Source organism: Phocoena phocoena, chromosome 2 (genome assembly GCF_963924675.1).
Source record: "Phocoena phocoena chromosome 2, mPhoPho1.1, whole genome shotgun sequence".
In the NCBI taxonomy this organism is placed as follows: domain Eukaryota; kingdom Metazoa; phylum Chordata; class Mammalia; order Artiodactyla; family Phocoenidae; genus Phocoena; species Phocoena phocoena.
The window spans coordinates 50,290,022-50,314,879 of NC_089220.1; the positions used below are offsets into that span (position 1 = coordinate 50,290,022).

General features: G+C 40.3%; 2 protein-coding genes and 1 pseudogene across 2 annotated transcripts; 1 reads left to right on the forward strand and 2 right to left on the reverse strand.

Annotated features, from left to right (window-relative positions):
- Positions 1–1,240: 1,240 nt before the first annotated feature.
- On the reverse strand, positions 1,241–13,537 carry LRR1 (leucine rich repeat protein 1). The gene is made up of 3 exons (XM_065872650.1): positions 13,325–13,537; positions 9,884–9,982; positions 1,241–1,399 (listed from the first exon to the last, which is right to left on the reverse strand). The coding sequence occupies exons 1-3, from the start codon at positions 13,535–13,537 to the stop codon at positions 1,241–1,243; spliced, it is 471 nt and encodes a 156-aa protein (XP_065728722.1).
- A 4,493-nt stretch (positions 13,538–18,030) lies between these two features.
- LOC136118798 (small ubiquitin-related modifier 2-like) lies at positions 18,031–18,318 on the forward strand. Its single transcript, XM_065872101.1, has 2 exons — positions 18,031–18,184; positions 18,242–18,318. The coding sequence occupies exons 1-2, from the start codon at positions 18,031–18,033 to the stop codon at positions 18,316–18,318; spliced, it is 231 nt and encodes a 76-aa protein (XP_065728173.1).
- Positions 18,319–22,138: 3,820 nt separating this feature from the next.
- On the reverse strand, positions 22,139–22,773 carry LOC136119287 (PRELI domain containing protein 3B pseudogene; annotated as a pseudogene).
- Positions 22,774–24,858: the final 2,085 nt, after the last annotated feature.

Genomic DNA, 24,858 nt, shown 5'->3' on the forward strand with positions numbered 1-24,858 from the left:
GGCTGGAAATCCCCGATCTAGGGTCACAGAGAGGATTTTTCTCCAGATACTTACACTCTTTCCCCTCCTTTGTTCCCAGAGGCTAGTTCTGACACTGTTGCAGTGATCTAGGAGAGAGGCTGATTTGAGACAGTGGGAATGAGGAGAATGAAACAGTTCTGCTTCCATTTTCCAAGATTCTTTTAAGTTGGTTCCTTTTACATATCCTCTGCTCTAGTTCAAATCCTAATCATCCTTTAGCTGGTATATTGTGGCTGATATATTGCTATCAGTTTTTTAATTAAAAAACTTAAACATATTAAGTGACTAAAACAAAAAGAACCACCCTCATATAATACAGAACTTAGTAAACGTAGCAATTTTCTGCTACTCCCACCCAACCCCAAAACCTCATTCCAGCCCTAAAAATTAAAAAACTTAGAAATCACAACAAAGATTATGGAATTAATATTATAAAACTTGTAAAAGCTTAAGTCTGTCCAAAGCAACTCCTACTTTATGGTGAATATAAAATTCCATATATATTTAGAATAATATACCTGAAAAACACAAAAGTGCTTAAAAACTTATATGTAGTTTCATATCAAACAAGTTCTCACTACAGTTTAGACTATATTAGTGCAAAGTATATTTTCTGCATACAGAAACTCAATTTTTTAAAACAATATTTATTTATTTGGCTGCACTGGGTCTTAGTTATGGCATATGGGATCTAGTTCCCTGACCCGGGATTGAACCTGGGCCCCCTGCACTGGGAGCAGAGTCTTAGCCACTGGACCACCAGGGAAGTCCTAGAAATTCAATTTCTTTAACTGAAACGCAAGACGAAAACTGATAAAATTCTATGACCAGAGTGGTTGGGATCAATATCTGTTTTAACATTAAAAAATAGCCCCACAACCCATTCTGGAAACACTAGGCTGAAATAACACAAGTGCAATAAGCTGATAAAAGTTAACACCACAATAAAATTAGGTTTTAATGAAATTAAGATATTACAGCCAAATGATCGAAAATGTTACACTAACACATTTTTCCCCTCAAGCAAGTATACAAAACCCACGAACAGCTTCCCTTTCTCCAATTTGACATGTAAACAATAAGTGAGTCCCATATTGGCCTGTAACTAAATGAAATTTCTTTTTGTGGTATCACTTATTACATTAACATATCACAGGAATTTACATAACAGGTTAGAGAACAGAAGTAAGAGACAACAGGTGCTTCAGTACCACCCATATTATCTACTAAGACCACAGTGTGAGCTACAGAGTGTAGGTTCATGGTAGTAGTTCCTTGAATAAAACAACTTAGACAGAATCTTCCACAAACACACGTTTTTGCAGTATCCAAATCTTGGCAAAGATGGAAAGGAATGATATGAGAGCCATATGGAATCCTATTGGAAAAAAATATTTTAAAAATAGTTTTTAATGTGTTACTAGATTCAAAACTTCATGTATTAGGACATGAATTACTGGACACTGAAATTATAACAATGGAAAAATAAAATTACTCTATTAATTAACTCAGTATATTGTTTTATTTTCCTAACTGGTACAAATGGGGAAAATATACGAAGTAACAGCATATGACATATTTTGTAAACCTAAGAGGATCTATACCACTCCATAAAGTATCTTTTAGCACCGCCACTTAATTAGCATAACCCACTGAATACAATGAAAGAGCCATCTGTCCTTTATATAATTATACTGTATGACCAGTGTAACATAATTTAAACGTATGGCTCTGTCATACAATTCTTATAAATGATAATGAGAGAATTACTCAGTTCTATCTGTGAAGAAACATTTATTTAAATAAATCCATATAGGGGCTTCCCTGGTGGCACAGTAGTTAAGAATCCGCCTGCCAATGCTGGGCACATGGGTTCGAGCCCTGGTCTGGGAAGATCCCACATGCCGCCGAGCAACTAAGGCCTGTGTGCCACAACTACCAAGCCTGCGCTCTAGAGCCCGCGAGCCACAACTACTGAAGCCCGCGTGCCTAGAGCCCATGCTCCGCAACGAAAAGCCACCCCAATGAGAAGCCCGCACACTGCAACGAAGACCCAACGCAGCCAAAAATAAATTAATTTAAAAATCAATCAATCAATCCATATACTCTCATAGGCATCAAATGTTCAAAAGGGAATTTTAAACTGTGTGAAACAAATTTAAAACACATGTTGTTTGGGACATTAGTTTTACTTTAGTAGCCAAGTAAGCAATTTAACCTTGCTTAAATTCATTCACCCTCTTGCTTAAAATTTCAATGGCGCCCAATACAATTAAAATCCAAGTAAGTCAAAAAAAAAAAAATCAAATCAAGTCAAACTCAAAACCCTCATCTACAAGACACTAAGAGACAGTTTCTTGAGGTTGCCTGCCCACCTCCCAGCCCGCTTCTCCACCCTAAACACAACCATACCGCCATCACTTTGCGTCTCCCCCACACTGTTCTCTTTGTTGTTTCTCTAGTACCTAGGCTGGCACATAATAGGTGTTCAGATTTTTTCAACAAATAAATAAAACCTACTATTATAATTTAAACTGGAGTTTAAAACCCTATTAGAAAAGTCTGAAAAGATACACATCAAATCAAAAATAGTGGCCTACTCTTCCTAAGGGATTTGGTATTGGCCTTGCTTGCAATTTTAAATTTTTTCACATGTAAGAATTTATTATTTGTGTAAGTAACAATTTTTTTCACAAGTTACTTACTTGTGTAAGTAACAATGTTTACATTCCAGGCTATTGGTTATAGTCTAAGGAAACAGGAAACAGTTAAAAACTGTACTTTCTATCCAACATAATTTAAGTTACAACATATTTTTCTAATAGACTATAACTTTATGTTTATAACCAGTAGTTAGGACAATTTTTTAAAAATAAATTTAGTTATTTTTGGCTGCATTGGGTCTTTGTTGCTGCACGAGGGCTTTCTCTAGTTGAGATGAGTGGGGGCTACTCTTTGTTGCAATGCGCGGGCTTCTCATTGCGGTGGCTTCTTTTGGTGTGTGGGCTCTAGGTGTGCGGGCTTCAGTAGCTGTGGCTCGTGGGCTCTAGAGTGCAGGCTCAGTAGTTGTGGCGCACGGCTTTAGCCGCTCCGCGGCACGTGGGATCTTCCCAGACCAGGGATTGAACCCGTGTCCCCTGCATTGGCAGGCGGATTCTTAACCACTGTGCCTCCAGGGAAGTCCCAGTTAGGACAATTTATCAATAGCTAGATAACAGATACTGTTCTCATGGCTTTGGATCTATATTCTTTTTAAAACAAGGGAGCTCAAAACATGCAAAATTATACTTTAGTAAAGATTAGAGTCACCTTAGCCAATCTGTTACGATCTTCTCAAATCATCAGTAACCATTTATAGTATTTCTCATTTGGACATAATTTTCAAATTTGAATAAGTACAATATATTATTTTTTTTTCATATGTAAGTCTCAGAGAAAACACAGAACAAGAAACTCGGGAGAAGTACACTTCCAAAAGACACCACATGTTTCTCACAAATCAGTGGTCTTAACCTGAATCATCAGTATCACTTCTGGAGATTTAAAAAAATATATGACATACAATAGGGGTCCATCTCTGGAGATTCTGAACCAGTTGGTCTGAGGTAGAATCTAGGACCTAGATTACCAGAAAATCTAGATATATATTTCTCATGTATATTATTTAGGAACTCCTCCACAACTAATGATAACAACATTGGTTTTTAATTGCCAGAGAAGCAAATTACTTGTATTTATACATCCAATATTGGGACCTATTATGAACAAGACACTGTTCTAGGTACTTACATGTATTGTCATTTAATAGGTAATTCTCAACTCCTAGTTAAGAGTCAATGCCTTAAACCAGTGTTTCTCAAAGTGTGGTCCCCTGAGCAGCAGCATCAACATTCCCTTGGAACTTGTTATAGATGCAGTTTCATCCCCACTCCAAATTTACTGAGTAAGAATCTCTGAGGGTGGGGACCAGCAATCTGCTTTAGTAAGTACTGTGTTACAATAAGCATGATTGTGATGCACTCTCAACTTCTGAGGATCACTGCCTTAAAACAATGAGCCTTAGTTACTTTTAGAGCCTTTGTATTCAAAGTGTAGTTCATGGACTAGCAGCCTAGCCTGGAATGTAGGCAATCCAAAAATGGGCAGAAGACCTAAATAGACATTTCTCCAAAGAAGATATACAGATTGCCAACAAACACATGAAAGAATGCTCAACATCACAAATCATCAGGGAAATTCAAATCAAAACTACAATGAGATATCATCTCACACCAGTCAGAATGGCCATCATCAAAAAATCTAGAAACAATAAATGCTGGAGAAGGTGTGGAGAAAAGGAAACTCTCTTGCACTGTTGGTGGGAATGTAAACTGATACAGCCACTATGGAGAACACTATGGAGGTTCCTTAAAAAACTACAAATAGAACTACCATACGACCCAGCAATCCCACTACTGGGCATATACCCTGAGAAAACCATAATTCAAAAAGAGTCATGTACCAAAACGTTCACTGCAGCTCTATTTACAATAGCCAGGACATGGAAGCAACCTAAGTGTCCACCGACAGATGAATGGATGAAGAAGATGTGGCACATATACAATGGAATATTATTCAGCCATAAAAAGAAACGAAATTGAGTTATTTGTAGTGAGGTGGATAGACCTAGAGTCTGTCATACAGAGTGAAGTCAGTCAGAAGGAGAAAAACAAATACCGCATGCTAACACGTATATATGGAATCTAAGAAAAAAAATGTCATGAAGAACCTAGGGGCAAGACGGGAATAAAGACACAGACCTACTAGAGCATGGACCTGAGGATATGGGGAGGGGGAAGGGTAAGCTGGGACGAAGTGAGAGAGTGGCATGGACATATATACACTACCAAACGTAAAACAGATAGCTAGTGGGAAGCAGCCGCATAGCACAGGGAGATCAGCTTGGTGCTTTGTGACCACCTAGAGGGGTGGGATAGGGAGGGTGGGAGGGAAGAGATATGGGAAGAGGGAAGATAGGGAAGAGGGAAGAGATATGGCAAGAGGGAAGAGATATGGGAACATATGTATAACTGATTCACTTTGTTATAAAGCAGAAATTAACACACCATTGTAAAGCAATTATACTCCAATAAAGATGTTAAAAATAAAAATAAATTAAAAAAAAAAGCAGATCTCTACCACAGACCTCTAAAACAGAATCTGCCAAACAAGACTCCCAGGTGATGTGAATGCACTTAAAGTCTGAGAAGCAAGCTGCGGTTCTTAATCCTAGCTGGCCATGCATTAGAATACCTGGGGAGTTAGAAAAATACTGGGTCCTACTCCCATTCTTTTTTTTTTTTTCAAATTTATTTATATTTTATTTATTTATTTTTGGTTGAGTTGGGTCTTCGTTGCTGCATATGGGTTTTCTCTAGTTGTGGTGAGCGGGTGCTACTCTTCATGGCGGTGCGCGGGCTTCTCTTGTTACAGAGTACAGGCTCTAGGGCGCCCGGGCTTCAGTAGTTGCAGCACGCGGGCTCAGTAGTTGTGGCTCCCGGGCTCTAGAGTGCAGTCTCAGTAGTTGTGGTGCACAGGCTTAGTTGCTCCACAGCATGTGGGACCTTCCCGGAGCAGGGATCTAACCCGTGTCGCCTGCATTGGCAGGCGGATTCTTAACCACTGCGCCACCAGGGAAGTCCCCTCCCAAACATTCTGATTTAATAAGTCTGGGGTGGGGACTAACCATCAGGATTTTTTGAAGCTCCTCAGGTGATTCTAAATGTGAAGTAAAATTTGAGAACCACTGCTTTAGGATAAGAGCTCTTAAGCTAGGGATGGTGAAGAAGAAAGACTTGCTTGGGTTTCCGTGGGGTCTATGAGCATTATAAAGTTGTACGCAAAAGTCTGTGTTTATTCATGTGTGCATTTTTCTACGCCCATAACTTGTCATTTTTCTTTTTTTAAGAGTCTCTCCCCACTAAAAAAAAGTTAAGAATCTCTTCTTCGAAATATGGTGTTCCTACCATTTTATAAGCACTCAATAGTAATTTGGTTCACATCTTAGCTTCCACTCCTATATGAAAGCCTGAATAAAATGAATAACTGGAGTTTGGTGTCTCATGACCAACTGCAGTTAGTGTTCAAAGACAAGGGAAGAGAACCAGGAGCTACTGAGTCCTCCTATATGCCAAATGCTTTGCCATTACATTAGATCATTTATCTTCACAACTCTGTAAAGTGGGTATTATTGTTCCTGCTTCACAGATGAGATTCAATCAAAGAGGTTAAATAACTTGCTAAAGCCACACTAAGGGGTGAAGCCAGAAATCACACTTAAGTCTGACTCCAAAGAGCACACTTTACCACTATGTCAGATTGGAGTTCTCAAACTTTTAGACTGTATCAGAGATACCTGGAGGACTTGTTAAAACACAGGGAGCCGGACCCCATCCTCAGAATTTCTGATTCAGCCAGTGTGAGGTGAAGGTCAAGAACTTGCACCTCTAACAAATTCCTAGGTGATGCTGATGCTGCTGGTCAGGGAACCAGACTCTGAGAAACAATGTCATTCATTGATTTATTTATTCTCACTCACTCACTCACTCACTCATTCTTCATTCATTCATTCCCTAACATATTGCAGGTATGGGGGATAGATAGCACATTTTAGACCCAAGGGAAATAGTGGAGAATAAGGCAAAGTCCAAGCCCTCATGGATCTTACATTCTAGTGAGAATATCTGACAGAAAACGAACAAATGTTAAAAAATATGTATCATTCCAGGTAATAAATCCTATGACAAAAAAATCAAGCAATGTAAGGGGGTGGGGGATAAAACTTTAGATAGAGTAGTCAGGAAAGACCTTTCTGGGGTGCCACTTGCGCAGAGAACTGAAGTGAGAAAGTAAGCTATGAGACTTTCTGGAGGAAAAGCATTCTAAGCAGAGGTAAGGAACAGCAAGACGGCCACCGGAGCAAAGCGTCATTGCGCACAGCGTCATAAGCTATGTTAAAGACTTTGTTACTCTGAGGATGATGAGAATACCAGGATGCTATCAAAGGCTTACCTATTATATAGTACGGTTCGCGCAGAAGATTCCAATAAAGTTAATGGCATTTGCAGCTTTATAACTGGAAGGACTTCTGGTTGTTCAAAAATATTTCCAAAAAGATCCAAGTACTCAAGAGATAAATTTTTAAATTCACTAGGCAAAAACGGAAGCTTATTTCGAGCCGCTGACAAAAAACGCAGGTTTGTCAGTTGTCCCATCTTGAAAGGAAGTCGAATCAATTCATTATCATCAAGTTTTAAATCTGTAAGTTCTTGGAGCTGGCAAAACTGCACAGGGAGTGCCTTAATTTTGTTCTTGCTGAGATCCAAACTCCGAAGTGAATTCTGGAGTGTAGACTGACACAAGGCTACACTAAATGACTCCAAGTGATTATCATTCAAGTTAAGTTCTTGAAGGTGGATGAGGTCTCCAATTGTAGCTGGAAGCTTTTTTATATGGTTGTGACTCAAGTCTAATTTTCTAAGGTTTTTTAAGGAAAGCATACGTATATCAACCCGGGCAAGCCCACAATAAGAAGTCTGAAGATGTTCCAGAGAATAGGGGAAGTTCTTGCTTAGAGGATAGTCCTTTTTGGATGTGATAACCATTTTAGTTTTAAATTTTTCAAATTCTGAAGTCTTCACTGGTGTGAAGGTTAAAAGTGGTGCCTCAACATCACAGCCTCTGTGAGCCAGTCTCACAGCTGAAAGGAAACCCTTTAGACTGCTGGAATTGGCCTGAATACATAAAAAGAAGTTGTACAATTATAAATTCCATTTTAGATAATGCATCCATGCTAATCTATCCTAAACAAAGTCTGTAAAGTTATATATGCAAATCATGCAATCATTTACTGAAAATGGCTGTACAAATTTTTTTAGTATTCTATTTTCACTAAATTTCAATACAGATACAAAAAACTTTAAACGTTTTTGAAAAATTATATTGAGAGACATACGCTAAATAAAACTGTTCACAGGGGGAACCATAAGAGTATAAAATAAAACAGGAAAGCATGAAAAGATTCCACTTAAGATTTGGGTTTAAGATGAACTGACCCAACGACTATAATCCAAAAAAAAAACACAAAAAAAGTTACTTAAACTTAGTAACCAAAGTCAAAAAAAAAAAAGAAAAGATGAACTGACCCAAATCTCCAGTGCCTCTGAGATAGAATAAGGTACTGCGGTGCACTGCAAAACACCTAGGGGGGGTTATTCACAAACACTAGGAATTGTGAAAAGCAACGGCCCTGTCAAAAGCAAGGCCAGGGCTTCCCTAGAGGCGCAGTGGTTGGGGGTCCCCCTGCCGATTCGTGCCCGGTCCAGGAGGATCCCACATGCCATGGAGCGGCTGGGCCCGTAAGCCATGGCCGCTGGGCCTGCGCATCCGAAGCCTGTGCTCCACAGCGGGAGAGGCCACAACAGTGAGAGGCCCGCATACCGCAAAAAAAAAAAAAAAAAAGCAAGGCCAAATAGCACTCAATGCCAAAAGTACCAGAAAACATCAAAAGCAAGAGACTGCTTCCAGCTGGACATAGAAATCACTAGTAAAGTGGTATGTGAACTAAGTCATCAATAAAAATAACTAATACTTGCAGGATACTTTAGAAGTTTCGTAAAGTTTATATGTGAAGGACTAGTGAACTTTCAGCAAGTTTGGGAAACTAAGTATATGATCCTATTTGGTTGGAATGTAGGAGCTCTGTAGAGCAGTAAAAGAGGAGAAATATAGTACGGGGATAGATTACAGATGAGCTTGATGCCAAGATAAGGAGGATAGAATGATCAGGCTGTGGGAAATCACTGAAGAATTTTGAGTTGAGAATTACATGACAAGAGCTATTTTGGCAGCAGTATACACAGTCAAGTGGAGTGAGGAAAGTCTGGTGACCTGGGTGAAGTAGTCCAGCCAGTAGGTCCAGAGTGGTCATTAGTGTCGAGTTCTACAGAGCTCAAAAAGGATAAGAAATAACGGCAATGTGATTTGGCAAATAGGAGGGAGATCACTGATCTCTGAGGCAGTGTTTTATGAGTAACCAGTGAAAGCAGAGGTCAAAAGAGATAGCAAGAAAGTGGAGCCAATAGATTTAGCCTTGATTTTCCAGAAATTTGTCTATTCTACTTTTTTAATTGGTAAGACCTCTCAGCTTGTTTTTAGGTAGAAGGAGTTAGTGGAAAGATAGGCTGAATATAAGAGAAAATGAAAAACCACAAGAACAGGAGGAGGTAGGACAAAACACCTCCATTCAATACAAATACCTTAAACAGTTATTAAACTTTTAATGTTTACAAAGCACGTGCCTTGGGGTTAAGGATACCGCAAGGTTGAACAAATCACTGCTCCTACCCTCTGGGAAGGGGGAAAAGGAAAAAGTGAGGTAAGGCAAAGAAGGAAACAGTTTTTTATTCTAATGGTTTATGTATTTTAAAAAGTGATTATAGTAAGTAAAGTACCCCCTGAAGTGTTTCTAATTGTATTTCATTCTTTTTTTTTAACACCAAATTTAGATTCATCACCTGTGATTCAGCTGGCAAAACGTAGACCTGTGCCACCTGCCTTATAGAGTTCTGTCTAAGAACACCCTGAGGCTCCATCTTGGGCACAGAAGCAAACCCAGTTTTCCTTCCCATCCTGGGCAACTTTTCTGAGACTGACTCTGCCGTTTTAGAGGCCATACATGCATGCCAGGGAAACTGCTGTCACTTCTTCAAACATACCAGCAAGTGACTGTCTCTGTTCAGCTATGTGGGTATCAGGATCCTAAAAGAGCCTCTATTCTCTTTACAGTCAACCAACCTAAGCATTAACGTTTTTAATACCATACCTTACTTAGACAGATATCCACGGGAGGCTCCTTTAACCGAACAGTGGCTTTCCCCTCATCCACAAATTTGGTGAAGAACTGCTCAATGTTCTCCTTTAGCTGCTTAAAACCAATGGGAAAAAAGGACAAAACCAGGTACTGTTATTCAATATTTATTACAACTAGAATGTGCCAGTCACTTTGCCAGGTTAGGTTTGGCCTTTAGTTCTTAAGTCTGGGTGTTCTGTGGTTTTAAGATTTAAAGGTTTTTGTTTGGGTGGTTTTTGGGGTATTTACACTCCTTATCTAGCATCTGGTAAGATATAATTGTTCTGGGCCTTCCTTGGTGGTGCAGTGGTTAAGAATCCACCTGCCAATGCAGGGGACACGGGTTTGAGCCCTGGTCCTGGAAGATCCCACATGCCGTGGAGCAACTAAGCCCGTGCACCACAACTATTGAGCCTGTGCTCTAGAGCCCGCGAGCCACAGCTCCTGAAGCCCATGCACCTAAAGCCCGTGCTCCACAACAAGAGAAGCCACCGCAATGAGAAGCCTGCAAACTGCAATGAAGACCCGATGCAGCCACAAAAAGAGACATAATTGTTCTACCTGTCCAGTAACTCTTTCTTCTTCAAAAACAGAAACCCCTGTGTTTGAGGAGAATGTTTCTTTTCTCCCATTGCCAATAGCAGCTACTTGCCTTCTTAACTTCAGCCCATTAGTCTGGGGTGGGCATGCCTCCCACAAGATATAAACTCAGTGAAAGCAGGAATCTTGTCTCCTTTGTTCACCTTTATTTCCCTGGAGCCAGAAAAGTGACTGACACATAACAGCTGCTCAAAAATTTTTAATGACTAATGTTGCTTCTGCTTCAGACTTCAATGCAACAACTATTTATTGAGAAGCCACTATGTACCAGGTACTATGACAGGGGGCTTGGGACAACAGTGGTAAGTAAGACCAGCATGGTAATTACACTAATCAAGTTGGCAATCTCATAAGAGACAGTTATTAAACAAGTAATTACAAGCATAACAAATATTAAAAGAAGGGAAATACAGGCTGCTGTAGGACCTTATTAGCAAAGGGGTATGAAAGTGACCTTAAAGGTAAGAATGAAGGATTAAGAGATGTTAGGCAACTGAAGATACTGGGGGAAAACACAGCGGGTAGCATACCAAGAAGATGGAACAATGTGTTCAAAGCCTTGAAGGTAAGACAGCTTGGTAGCTGTGAGGAGCTGAAAGACGTTCAGTGCACCTGAAAGATCCAGTGAAAAGAGGCAGGTGAGCCTAGAGAGGTAAACAGAGATTAGATGGTAAAAGATTTTGTAAACCATATTAAGAATTTTGGATTTTATCCTAGGAACAGTGATATCCACTGACTGACTTTAAGATAGGAACATGATTAGGTCTACATTTGGAAAAGCTTCCTTTAACTACAGTGTAAGAATGAACTTTGGGACGGGGAGAATGGGATGGAAAAAGACAACGGCAGAAGTAGGAAGATCCTTTAAGAAACCAGCGAGGCAAGGGACAATGGTGATTTAGATTACAGCTGGGATGGAAGGAGGTATGAAAATATGAAAGCTACCTAGGAAGTAGAATTGAAAGAATTCAATAATATATTGGATGTGGGGAGGGAAAGGCTTTAAGGTGCCTGGATGGGGCAGAATACTACTTAAAGGGTTGCAGAAGACTGTCAGAAAAGCAGGGTTAGGGATGGCAAGGAAAATTAATCTGGGGATATTTTGAGTTTGAAATACTGCTACACATCCAAGTGAAGATTTCCAGTAGGTAGGTGGCTCAAGTTGGAGGTTAACAGAGAGGACTAGCTAAAGAACATATTTGGAAATCACAGTCAAATGGATGACAGCTGAAGTGAGGACAGAAGAGTAGAGGGTTGTAAGAAAGAGCCCCAAGATACTTCCATACTGAGCACTAATACCTACTCTTCAAGGCCCAGGACAAAACCACCTTAATTCAACCAATAAATGTTTACTTGACACCTACTATGTCCCAAGCCCTGTAGCACCACCTCTTCTACAAAACTTTCTCAAGACCTTTAATCAGAATTGATCTCATTTTTGATATTATACTACTCTGCTTCTACCTTTATTACAGCACTTATCATAGCCCACCTTTATAAGTGGTGGCTTCTGTTTCTCCCTTTCTGGTCTTGGAAAAACAGTGACTAAATCAGGCTTATTTCCCACAGTATCTAGCACTGCACCCTGCACACAGTAAGTCTTCAACTAGCAGTTTACAATAAAATTTTGGTTAGGTCAGCTACTGACTATTAGTGCAGTAGAAGTTTTAAAGGAGAGATCATAACAGACTCCGAAAATAGCAGTACCTAAGCTGGGCATGAAAAGATAGGGAAGACAACAGGGAGAAAAGGGAGACCCAATTCTGGTTATGAGTTTGCTTTTGTCACCTGTTTTCTAACCTTTAAAATTTGGGTGATTTCTAAAGTCCTTTTAATTCGAAAAATTATACGAATTGATTCCATGGAAAGGGGGGAATTATTTAGACTTTCAACTACTCACATCGAACATTTACGTGGCTCTGAATGAAACAGCAATAACTCCTTTCCTCAACTATGAGTATTCACTGAGGAGTAAAACACTGTAAGGGAAATAATCTCAGAAATTGTATAAAGTCAAGAGTCAGATGCAATGGTGGGTGATGAATTGTCCCCTCAATTTTATTATAGTAGGCACAAAGGTATTCCAGTCATTTTCACAAAATAACGTGCTTGGTAATCAACATAAAAGGATTTTATAAAACTTGCGCTTTAAAAATTCTATATCAAAAAATTCAACTTCCAACTTCTGGAGGGTTTACTACTGCTAGGTAGATACGAAAAAGTCTTGGACCTAACAAATCAAGACTTAGGAAATCAAACATTTGACGAGAAATAAGAGAGAGAGAGATGCAGTAACCAATAACTTTAATAAAAATATCAAGATGCAACCCAAGCATTACTGCTTTACTACTGTACTAATCTGGCCTAATGACCTTAGAAACACCCTACAAAGCCTTAAAACAAACAAAACAAACCAACAAACAGACAAAACTAGCGAAAAGCCTGTGGAGAAACAGAATCTACTGAACCAAAGAGTAGTCATTTTACAGTTCCCCCAAACTGGACTGAGGCTTCGTTTATAGTTTAATCCGGCAGGCCGAAATTTCCAAGGCTTTAAAGGGGCGGGGCTGCTATCTGCAACTAAACAGCAAGGCTGTCGATACAAAGTCGCAGAAATGGGCAAGAAAAATAAGACGTGCACTCTCAAAATCGTTCCCCCTCGGGGTCCGTAGGGAGACGCCGGGGTCCGGGTGGTCATGGGGTTCGGGGGCCGGGCGCTCAGGAACCCCTAAGACGGAGTCCAGCCTCGGGAACAGTCGGGCGCTTAGGACAAGAGCGCCCGGCTGCCACCCCTGACCTGCCTGCTTCACGCACCTCATAGCGGGTCCCGAGCTTGTCCTTCAGAGTGGAAATGAACAGGCAGGCGTGGTGCCGGCCGCCCCGCTCGCTCCCCGCTCGGGGCCGCGGCTGAGTCCTGGGCGCCTGCTGACAAAGGCTCAACACCGCCCGGACGCCCTTGCCCCTGTTCCTCAGCCCCAAGGCCGGCAAGTGCCGACTGACCACCTCCACCTCGCAGTGCAACTTCATCTCGCCGTAGCTCCAGCAACCAGCTGCCACCTCTCGGCTTTGAAACTTCCCCTTTCCCGCCGCGCCGCGCCGCGCCGCCGCCAGGGTCCTCGAGTACGCGGCTGTTCGGGGATCTGCCTGCCTGCTCGTGGTGCCGACGTCTTCGGTTTCTTTGTACAGCGGCTCCACGAGTCCTGCGGGGACGGACGGCGTCCCCTCTCCCTTGCAAGGTCAAGTCCGCACTGTGGCTGCGGCCCGCGGAGGGCGGACACCGACCACCTGAGGACCCGGCGCGCGTCTCCCGAAACCGGCGATCGGCGGGGGCGCCACGTCCTTTCCCGGGAGCGTCACGTCCTTTCCCGGGAGCGCGCGCTGACGGCCGCAGCTCTTATAGTTTGGGGCCGAGTCCTAGTTTCCGCGGTTGACCGTTAATGCGCTGCACGCACACGTGGGGTCCTTGAGTTTCCTAAGGAAAGGCATCAGCTCCTCTGTTACCGGGGAAGCTTTTTTGCCTACATACTTTCGGCCCTTTGCGAGTTGCCTAGTGCCAGTTGGGGCGCGACATTTCCCGGCGCTGATGAGCTGGTGTTTTGTTTTGTTTTTGGTGCTCCGGAGGCGACACCTGCTACGTCAGAAGGGAACTTGATATGACAGTATTTGACTTGGCCATTCCTGTTGAACAAATTCCCACTTTGCAACCGCTAGTGGGTTGGATGGAGTGGCTGGCTTAACTGCATCTAAGGCTTGGAAAGACCGTCCAGACCCCAGATGCATACCCTTCGGACTCCTTATTCCATTTATTAAAGAAGGGCCAGGCCCTGGGTGGGGCGAGGGAAGCGCTCACACTTAGGGTCGTAGTAGTCTCGCCCACTTAAACTTTGCGTGCTCGCCTCTCGCTGGTCCCAGATTTGTATTAAATATTCCATTTTGTCTAAGATGTACTTTCACAAGTGTGAAATGGCGTCCAAAAATACTTTTCAACCGTGATAATATAATGATTTATTCTTGAATGAGCGTCTCTGTGTACAACAGTTAGAACCTAGAGGGTTATCCGTTGATTATCTTCTGAAAAACAAAGTTAGTTCATGAAAAGTGGTGATAAGGTAATAAAAGATTACTTTTTTTCCTATTTAGTATTCTTGCTTGTAGAGCATGAAAGCACTACTCAGCATTTACCAACAGTTAATCTTATGGCTAGAGAGAAAAAGGATTAAACTAAAACGACACCCTAGAATTTTCAAAGAAATTGGACTTTATAGGAATTACCTATTTTTTGTTCGAGTGGGTAATAACATAGATGAAAAAAATAAAACACCTGCGTAAACAAGTATGTTAAAATATACCTCCGAACCTGTAGAAAAAGTTGGGAGCCGGGAACGTTTTAAATGTTGGACAAACTGTTGTAATTTTATTTTATTTATTTATGTTTTGGCCATGCTGCATGGCTTATGGGAGTTCCCCGACCAGGGATCAAACCCCTGCCCCTGGCAGTGAGAGCACCTGAGTCCTAACCACTGGATCTCCAGGGAATTCCCCAAAATTACTTTTCATTTATTTTGTTTCTCCAGGTTTCTGTGCATACCAGGCATTCAACAGATAATTGAATATCTCTGACTTCCTGAATTTGTACCCACAGTAAACTTTACTCAGGTTTGTAGCTCAGCTGGGTTCAAGCTAGTAAAATCAAATGTCATCATGTTCTTAAAGAGAGAGGTCACAATCTATGGACAGCGTAGACTTGTCTGCCCTAGCACGTTGGGACCAGATCTTGGAGCTGGTTTTTTTAATGGTAAATTTCATCTAAACTAAATAAAGCTGGGGCTTCCCTGGTGGTGCAGTGGTTTAGAATCCGCCTGACCATGCAGGGGACACGGGGTTCGAACCCTGGTCAGGGAAGATCCTACATGCCAAGGAGCTACTGAGCCCGTGTGCCACAAATACTGAACCTGTGCTCTAGAGCTTGCACTCCACAACTACTGAAGCCAGCACACCTAGAGCCCATGCTCTGCAACAAGAGAAGCCACCACAATGAGAAGCCTGCGCACTGCAACGAAGAGTAGCTCCCGCTCGCCGCAACTGGAGAAGCCCGCGCACAGCGACAAAGACCCAATGCAGACATAAATAAATAAATTTTAAAAAAAACTAAATAAAGCTATATATTTAACAAATATACACCTAAGAATTAGACCTTTATAGTGCTGCTTTTGATAGGGTTAGAGTAGGATACTTAGTTAGTTTAGAAATCTCACCAGGGGATTAAAGACAGAAAGGAAATTTTAACGGAGTTTGGGAGACTGTTGTAAGCTAATGACCACTCAAGAAAAGAATCCAGTTATCTAGCAACAATCTACTCTTAACTTGAAGGAAGACCAGATGCATCCAAGTGCCAGGCACACTCAAGCCACAAACCCTGATAGTTAAAACACAAGACGATAGATATGGAGTCTGAATCTTGTCACATAAAGTCAGGGAGTTAGTGGTCCTTAAAGGGTTGCATTTCTGCATGTAGCCAAGACAGGAATATAGGTGAAAGGGGAAAGAAACTAGGTGAAAGAGGACATTATACCAAAACCTGAGATGAATGATCGTATTTTAGTATACATTACCACCGTTTTGCTAATATATATTTGACTTAAATAGTTCCATGACCAACCCAATTAGACCATATAGGGTCAAAGGAGGAACTTACGATGTAAGCCTTTGAAACCTCTAGGGGGCTCCGAGGAACTCCAGTTCTTTCTGTCTCATGGAAGAAAGAATTCAGAGAGGGGCAAAGTGATAGATAAGTGATTTATTAGAATAGGATGTTTGTGAGGCTTATAAGCAGGAGGGAGAGAGGGGGCTGCACCCTGAGAACTTAGTGGGCTATGGTTTTATAATCAAAGGAAAAGTTGGGCGTGGGGAAGACCACCATCTTCCTCATTCATGAGTAGACGTCACACTTTCATCATCAGTTCCTCCTCCATGTCGGCTGGGGGACTTTTCTTGTCCCTACATGGTCAAGCCAGGACTGTCATGGCACAATGTAAATAAGCAAAAAGGCAGTAACATATGCTAAAAATGGTTAAATCATTTCAGGTTTCAGTATAACGTCACCTTTTCTTTCTTTCTTTCTTTTTTTTGTGCTACCCTCACTGTTGTGGCCTCTCCCATTGCAGAGCACAGGCTCCGGACGCACAGGCTCAGCGGCCATGGCTCACGGGCCCAGCCGCTCCGCGGCATGTGGAATCTTCCCGGACCGGGGCACGAACTCGCGTCCCCTGCACCCGCAGGCAGACTCCCAGCCACTGCGCCACCAGGGAAGCCCATATATTTTTGTTTTTAATGTGCCCAGAGGAGCATGTCCTAGGAATCCATAACTTACTGAACTCACCGGACAGGATGTGGGTCTCATGCCACCATTGTTTTATTGTTTTGGGGCATGTCTCATGCTCCTGTTGCATGGTTTTATTGCTAAGCAAGACTGCTTGGTTTTGTGGTTAGGCAAACCTGCTTTCTTGAGTAATCATTAACTTACAGGGGTCTCCGATACATTTTATCTACTTACAATCCCTTAGTGGGATTAACTATTTAATTACCTACTTTGTTCCTTTACTCTGTCCGTATCACCTTGACATCTACCAAAAAGTGAGGAAGAAGGTGGTCTTCTCCCCTCTCCACGTTTTGTTTGATTATAAAAATATAGCTCTCTTTGTTCTTGGGGCTGCCTTGCCTGCCTGTTTGTATCTCTCACAAGCGTCCTATGTATGCTAATAAACTCACTCTTCACCTGCCACTTTGCCTTTTCTGCAAAGAGACAAAAGAACCTGAGCTTCAGTAAGTCCTATACTAGGTGAGTGGTTTCAATTAAAAGACAGTGGGTTCGAGGTTCCTCCTAAAGTCAGGGATCATGGGTTCAAGGCCCATCTGAGATGGAGTGTGGTTTCCCTTTTCCCTGTTGACACTCTTTGATCATGTTTTATAGGTTGTGTTTCCACTATGATTTCCTAATTAATACCCAACTGCCCCTTCTTAGTATTGCCATGTCAGTTCAGAGCTGCATTACTTCCCTCCAGAATTATTTCTTTTTTTAAAAAAGAGAAAAATACTTTAGTATTAATCAGAGAATAGTATATTAAAATGAGATAACATATTTACTTATAGATCTGCAAAGATCTATAAGTTAAACAAATATTTAAAACAAAAATTTATACTGTTAAAACAAACATTTATACTCATTGTTGGTAAGGAATAAACATTCTCACATACCTTTAAGGCATCTGCCAATTGTCAGAATTATTTCTAAACCCGCCAGGTCTTTTTACTTCAGTACACTTATTCATTCATTTAATATTTATGGTGTTCTTGCTGTATGCCAGCACCTGTGCTAGATGTTTAAAAGGCAAAGGTGCTCTCCCTCCTCCACCGCTGCCGCCTCCTTCTTCTGCCACTCCTGGTGCTGCTTGTGTGCTCTTTTGATGCGGGCCTGGCACCTCTTTAGTGAAGCGGCAGCTGAGGAGAATCTGGCGCTCGCCATGGCTGATGAAAAGCCCAAGGAAGGAGTCAAGACTGAGAACAATGATCATATTAATTTGAAGGTGGCGGGGCAGGAGGGTTCTGTGGTGCAGTTTAAGATTAAGAGTCATACACCACTTAGTAAACTATTGAAAGCCTATTGTGAACGACAGGGTATGTCAATGAAGCAGATCAGATTCCAATTTGATGGGCAGCCAATCAATGAGACAGACACACCTGCACAGTTGGAAATGGAGGCTGAAGATACAATTGGTGTGTTCCAGCAGCAGACAGGAGGTGTCTACTAAAAAGGGAACCTGCTACTTTACTCCAGAATTCTGTTCCTCCAGACCAAGAAGACATTCTCAATTAGAAAACCACAATTTGGTTCCACCACATCCTGACTACTACAGTATAGTTTTCTCTATTCTTTCATTTCCCCCTTCCCCCTTCCTTTATTGTACATAAAGTAACTGGTGTACGTGCACAAGCATAGTGCTTTTTTTTTTTAAGTAAATGGCCAATGGTATGTTTTGTTTTTGTTTTCTTTCTGCGGTACGCGGGCTTCTCACTGTTGTGGCCTCTCCCTTTGCGGAGCACAGGCTCCGGACGCGCAGGCTCAGCGGCCATGGCTCACGGGCCCAGCCGCTCCACGGCATGTGGGATCTTCCCGGACTGGGGCACGAACCCGTGTCCCCTGCATCGGCAGGCGGACTCTCAACCATTGAGCCACCAGGGAAGCCCGCGAAGCCCGCCAGTGGTATGTTTTGACCGCCATCTAATGGAGATGGGTTGGGGAAAAATACTGGTTCTATGAAAATACCCCCTTTTCTCCATTAGTGGCATGCTCATTCAGTTCTTGCCTTTATATTTCAGTAAGTTATTTTGCTCTCACTGTTTAACAAAAAAAGAACAACATAAAAATCCTTGCATACCTTGTTCGATGGGAGAATTTTAATGCTTTTCATTTATCATTGTAAAACCAAGGACAATTTTATAACTTTTTTGTACGTAGCTGTTACAAGTAGGGCAATGTCTTTAAATTACTCTAAAAGAAATGAATCCTGGACAGTTTTCCCTTCAAGTCAAGAGTCTTGTGGTTTAAATAAACTTCTTGTTCAAAAAAAAAAAAAAAAGGCAAAGATGAGTTTACATTGTTTAGAAGAGACAAATAAACCAATAATTAGACTATAATGGGAGAAATGTTAGATGAGAACATTAGATAAGTATAAAGCAGCCAGATGATGAAAACAATGTTTTTTGCTAAACTGAGGCTTTTTAACATTATCCTGAATATTCTGGAACACGACTGAAAATGTTCAAGCAGGGGATAAAATTTAGACCTGTTTAAGAAAGGCTACTGTGGTCAGTGAAGGGATTAATTTGCTGTTAAAGCAAGCCTAGAGGCAGCAATACCAGTTACGAGGCTAATACAATAATCCACCATTCACACTGTTGCCAAATTAAATTTTCAAAGGTGTCTCTCATCACAGAATCCTAAAATGTTGAGCTGAAACATAATTTACAGGTATTCTAATTCAGTTCTCTCATTTTATACGAGGGGAATGGAAGCTGAAAAGAGTAAAGGGATTTGCCTGTGACCTCATAGATAGTCATTGTTCGAACAAATAGTACTGGAACTTAAGTCTCATATGTTGTGCTTAATTCTTCCCAAAAATCTTCATGGATTTCCACTCCACAATTTAATTAAATACAGTTATCCAAAGCCTCGTCTCTTTTCCCCTCAGAATCCAGGTCCTACTACCTAGATGGACAAATCTCCCCAGAGGAGTCTCTATGGTTTTCAGTTCCCTCTTAGTTCCTGATCTTTGGGATTCCCTGGAGCTCAACTCTGTATTTTATTTATTTGTTTTTAGTTAAAAGGAAGCTTTTATTAACAGGAAGGGTTTTCTTAATTCATATAAGATCCATCTTTAATATTAAATAGGATAATATACTCCATAGTCCGAGTCTAATTCTAACCCATGAACACTTTATTCCAGTTTAGTCCTCTCAGATGCTTGCTATGTTATTTATATTTTAACAGGTAAAAGCCATTAACTACTAGCTACTTAACTAAAAGTAACTACATTGGAAAATGAAAATTTATAGAATTTTGTCATTAGATCAGATAAAAAAATCAAACAGGATAAAATTTTGTTTAGAAATCTTTATCATTAGGGTATTCTTACACTTTTCAGAACAAGTATAATTTTTAGAAATTATACAAGGCAACTTATTAAATATCAATATTTAGCAATGTTTTGTTTAGTTGAAATATTATTTTAATTGTAAAAACCATCTCCGGTCACAAAAAAAAATCAAAACTCTTATTGGCTTTAACTTGCTTTTACAAACGTCCTAAGAAGTCTCAAGCTAAACAATATTTTAAGTCGAAAAACAATAATTTTCAAATAGTTTGTTATACTATTTTTGTGGTTTATGTACATATATTAACTGGTTTCTTTTATAGGAAACCTGACTAGAAGTTTATCACTTTAAGTACTGTGAAATAAAGGCAAGAGCTCATCACCTTTTAACAAAAATACTCTATATGCAACAATTCCCAGTATCAAAGATATTCTTATTTATTTAGTGGTGGATAATTAATTGCCTGCTACAAAATACAAAACAAAATACATTTACTGGATTAGTTTTCAGATTGCAGCTGCCCTCTGGCATCCAAAGCAAGGATTTCCATAAATAAAAGCTGCAAAGCAATTCACCTACTGGTTAGTTTAGGTCAATGATTTTTTTCACCCTATTATTCTTTTTTCTTCTCCACGGCCCCCATCCCCTGCAGGGACACGGTATTATTAAAAACATTAAGTCCCTGGAATTTATGCATCAGAGCAAGACATCATTTGAGTAATTTCAAATGATGTACAGCTCTTCATGTAAAAAAAGATGTTTTGTGGTCGTAATTCACTTCAAAAAGTAATTAGATTCAAATAACCTGGCATATCATGCTTTAGCAATTACAGAACCATGATTTTGACACATGGCAATTTATAAGTTAGGCAAATGTGAAATGCTAAAAGATGTGAACAGCTGTTCTTCTGTTTAAGTTTAGAGTGCTGCAAAATTCTGGCAATGACTTTTTCAGTTAACATGACCAGCCCACGGTACAGCATACTAAGTCATAAAGTACAAATCCAAGGAAGGTAATACCTTTACTGAGTTACAAAACTTTGGCAAACCAATACAGTACTCTTTAACACAATAAAGTATATTTTTGTTGGCATCACTTATTACTTTTGTGATAGTTTTTACTCCAAAAATGTTAAGTACCAAATTAAAACATTGTGATTTTTAATGGTGGTTTATAGCAGAGCAAATTATTTTATACAATCAATGTCTTTTTAAAACTATACAGTTTCTCCTTTAAGAGTGAGTTCCCTCATGCAAGTTCTACAAGTTTATTGCAGCAGGGTAGTCGTGGGTATGTAAGAGGTGGCTCTGCTTGGTTCTGGGGTTGGTCCAAAACTAGGTAGAGTTCCAATGCGTGAAAAGCTTTAAAATTCTACCTTAAGGAGGTTTAATCAGCCAATATCAATTTTCAAGTACTTTTCAAAAATTGTTAAATTTTCACATAAATATTGGAATCCTCAAAATCAGGCGGTCATTTCAGACAACACTAATTTCAGCCAATCCCTTTTATTTAGAAACACTGCACCTCTTGGTTTTGATCAAGTCAAATAGTCTTTCTTCAGCTTATCAAAAAACAAAATTCTACCGAAAATATAGTTGTATTTTTATTTATTTATTTAAATTAATTTATTTAATTTATTTATTTTTGGTTGCATTGGGTCTTCGTTGCTGCGCGTGGGCTTTCTCTAGTTGTATCGACCAGCTTCTCATTGCGGTGGCTTCTCTTGTTGCAGAGCACCAGGCTCTAGGTGCACAGGCTTCAGTAGTTGTGGCGTGTGGGCTCAGTAGCTGTGGCTCGCGGGCCCTAGGGCGTAGGATCAAGTAGTATGTGGCGCCCAGACTTAGTTGCTCTGCGGCATGTGGGATCTTCCCGGACTAGAGCTCGAACCCATGTCTCCTGCATTAGCAGGCAGATTCTCAACCACTGCGCCACCAGGGAAGACCTGTATTTTTTAAAAATAACAAATAAATATACTGTCAGCTTGTAGAGGCCTGGGGAACTGGGTGTTGTTTATCAACTTTCATTATCATTTCTTCACAAATGCTGCTGCCGCTGTTGGTGTCCTTATGCTCCCTCTTGCCGAAGCCGTCAATCCCTCAATTTCAGCATTTAATTTATGTATTACCCACTCCATTTGCTTCTCGGCCTTTATTAGCATTTGACGGTATCGTATTTGCCATCAGTCCTTCGAGGTTAACTGCTGAGACTGACTTCTTTCATGGTAATTATGGCTTCTTGAGTCAAAACAGTTTTTTCTGGGTCTTGAGGCAGTGGTTTGTATATGTCTCTCATCTACTGAAACCATATTTGTAGATGAAATATTAGTAGATTTAATTTCCATTGTTTTCTCTACGGGATCCACTACAGAATGTTCTTGCACATATGTTTTGGTTCTTGCTGTACCAATAAGAGATTTCACAATGGAAGGCCGTCCCCACTCTGTGCTGAGAAGTCTATGGCTGTGCAGTTTTCCAGAGGGATCTATGTGTCTGTCCAATGCATCGACTCCAAACACACTCGTATTCATAGGGTTTGGGTATTTCTGCATTGCAGCTGTTGTAACAGTTTCCCATGGGTGGTCAAAGACGTGCTCCGAAGTCCAGATCTTCATGGTGCCGGCGGCCCGCGCGGTGTCCGGGCGTCGCTAGGGCACAATGAAGCAAAGAAGCCACTCTTGCCCCCGCCCCCCCCCCCCCCCCCCCAGCCACCAACTCTGAATTTTAAAACATACCATATTTCTTCTAACAAGTTTGGGTGTTCACAGCAAGAGGAATCTTAGGTTATCTTGTCCAAAATAATTGCTATATGATTACTTATTTAATGCCTGTCTTTACTGCTAGACTACAAGCTTCCCGGACAGGTTCTGAGTCACTACTGTTACATGCAATATCTAGCATAGTGTTCACATATAGTAGGTACTCAATGCATATTTGTAGAAAGAATGAATCAGTAAATGACTATCTAAATATTCATTCAACAAATGTTTATGAGAGCCTACATTGTGCCAGAATAGAGTAAGCTTACTGATGATTATGCATTTGGTTAATATTTCTTGAGTTAGAGTGAGTAGCTAGCCATTTGGGAGGGAGGGAAACTGGATTTCTCCCTTACTCCTGGGGGATGGTGATATAAATTTTAGGTGGATTCAAGATTTAAAATGAAAACCCAAAATGTAACAGTGCAACAAGAAAACACAGTAGAACGTGTTTAGAATTTTGACACAAAACCTAAAAGTAGTGACCTAACAATTTGATAAATTTTCATACATAAACTTTAAAACTTTTTGCATGGAAGAATACCTGGAACATAAACATAGAAATAAATAAGAATCTGGTGTTGAAGTGACTAGAATAACTTTGCAACCAACATGAAAAGTCAAAGGGCTAATTTTCTTCCATGTAAATATTTACAAATATACAAACTACAGCCCAGGAGCACATTACCAAAGCGGGTTGTAGACTGGAAGGAGAAGTTCTCAGATAAAGATACATGGCTGGCTTATAAACATAGCAAAACATGTTCTGCAGCATCGAAATTCAAATTGAAACAACACTTGCCATTTTTAGGCTATCAGAAGGACAAATATAAAAAAGTTTGCTAATTCACACTGTTGGGGGAGTGTGGAAAAACAGATATTTTCTATGGGTATTTGGTTGAATTGTTATGATTTCTATAGATGGCAAATTGGTAATCTCTATCAAAAATTTAAAAGTTCATATTCTGTTGCCTCACAGTCCCATTTCCAGAATTTTATTTTACAGACATACTTTATAATATAGATATACTATATAGATATAATTTAAGTATGCAAAGGAATGTTCAAAGATGTTCCAATTTCACTTCATTCCCTATTTTTGCTATATATTTCTCCATAGCTTTTATACTCTTCTAAGATGCTTTATGATCTATTTGTATGATCTATCTGTACAAACAGATATGATCTCTCTGTACAAACAGAATCATACCATTGGGTATGGTATGCTTCTGTTTGTATAAGTGAAAAGAAATGTAGTAAATATATATAAATACAAACATATGTATATGGGCACATTTATACATATGTATGTATACATGCATAGATATGCACATATACTTCTGTGAGTGGATGAGTAGATAGGTAGATAGATAGCTACACTTATTTCTTTAAAGATCCTGATAACATGTGGGTTTGGACAGGGAGACTGGAGAAATAGGGGTCTGGGTTGGATAAAAACTTACTTTTAAAAACACACTTTACGGGCTTCCCTGGTGGTGCTAGTGGTTGAGAGTCCACCTGCCGATGCAGGGGACACGGGTTCGTTCCCTGGTGCGTGAAGATCCTATATGCTGCGGAGCGGCTGAGCCTGTGTGTCCAGAGCCTGTTTTCCAAAACGGGAGAGGCCACACAACAGTGAGTAGGCCTGCGTACTGCTAAAAAAAAAAAATTCTGTAGGTATAACAACATTGTTAATCAACTGTACTCCTAAAAAGTTAAAAAATATACTTTATGTATCTGTGTTTTGCTTTAGAGTATACAATTAATTAAAATATCAACATCTGTTGAAATGAATATATATGTATAAGTTCTGAAATTGAAGATAGCTCAAGGGAGATGTATGTCTTTAAATGACAAATTATGGATGTAGAATCACAAATAATTGTGAGAATAACTTAAGGAAGAAAATAGGAGATATCTGAATAATGGTGTCTTAACATG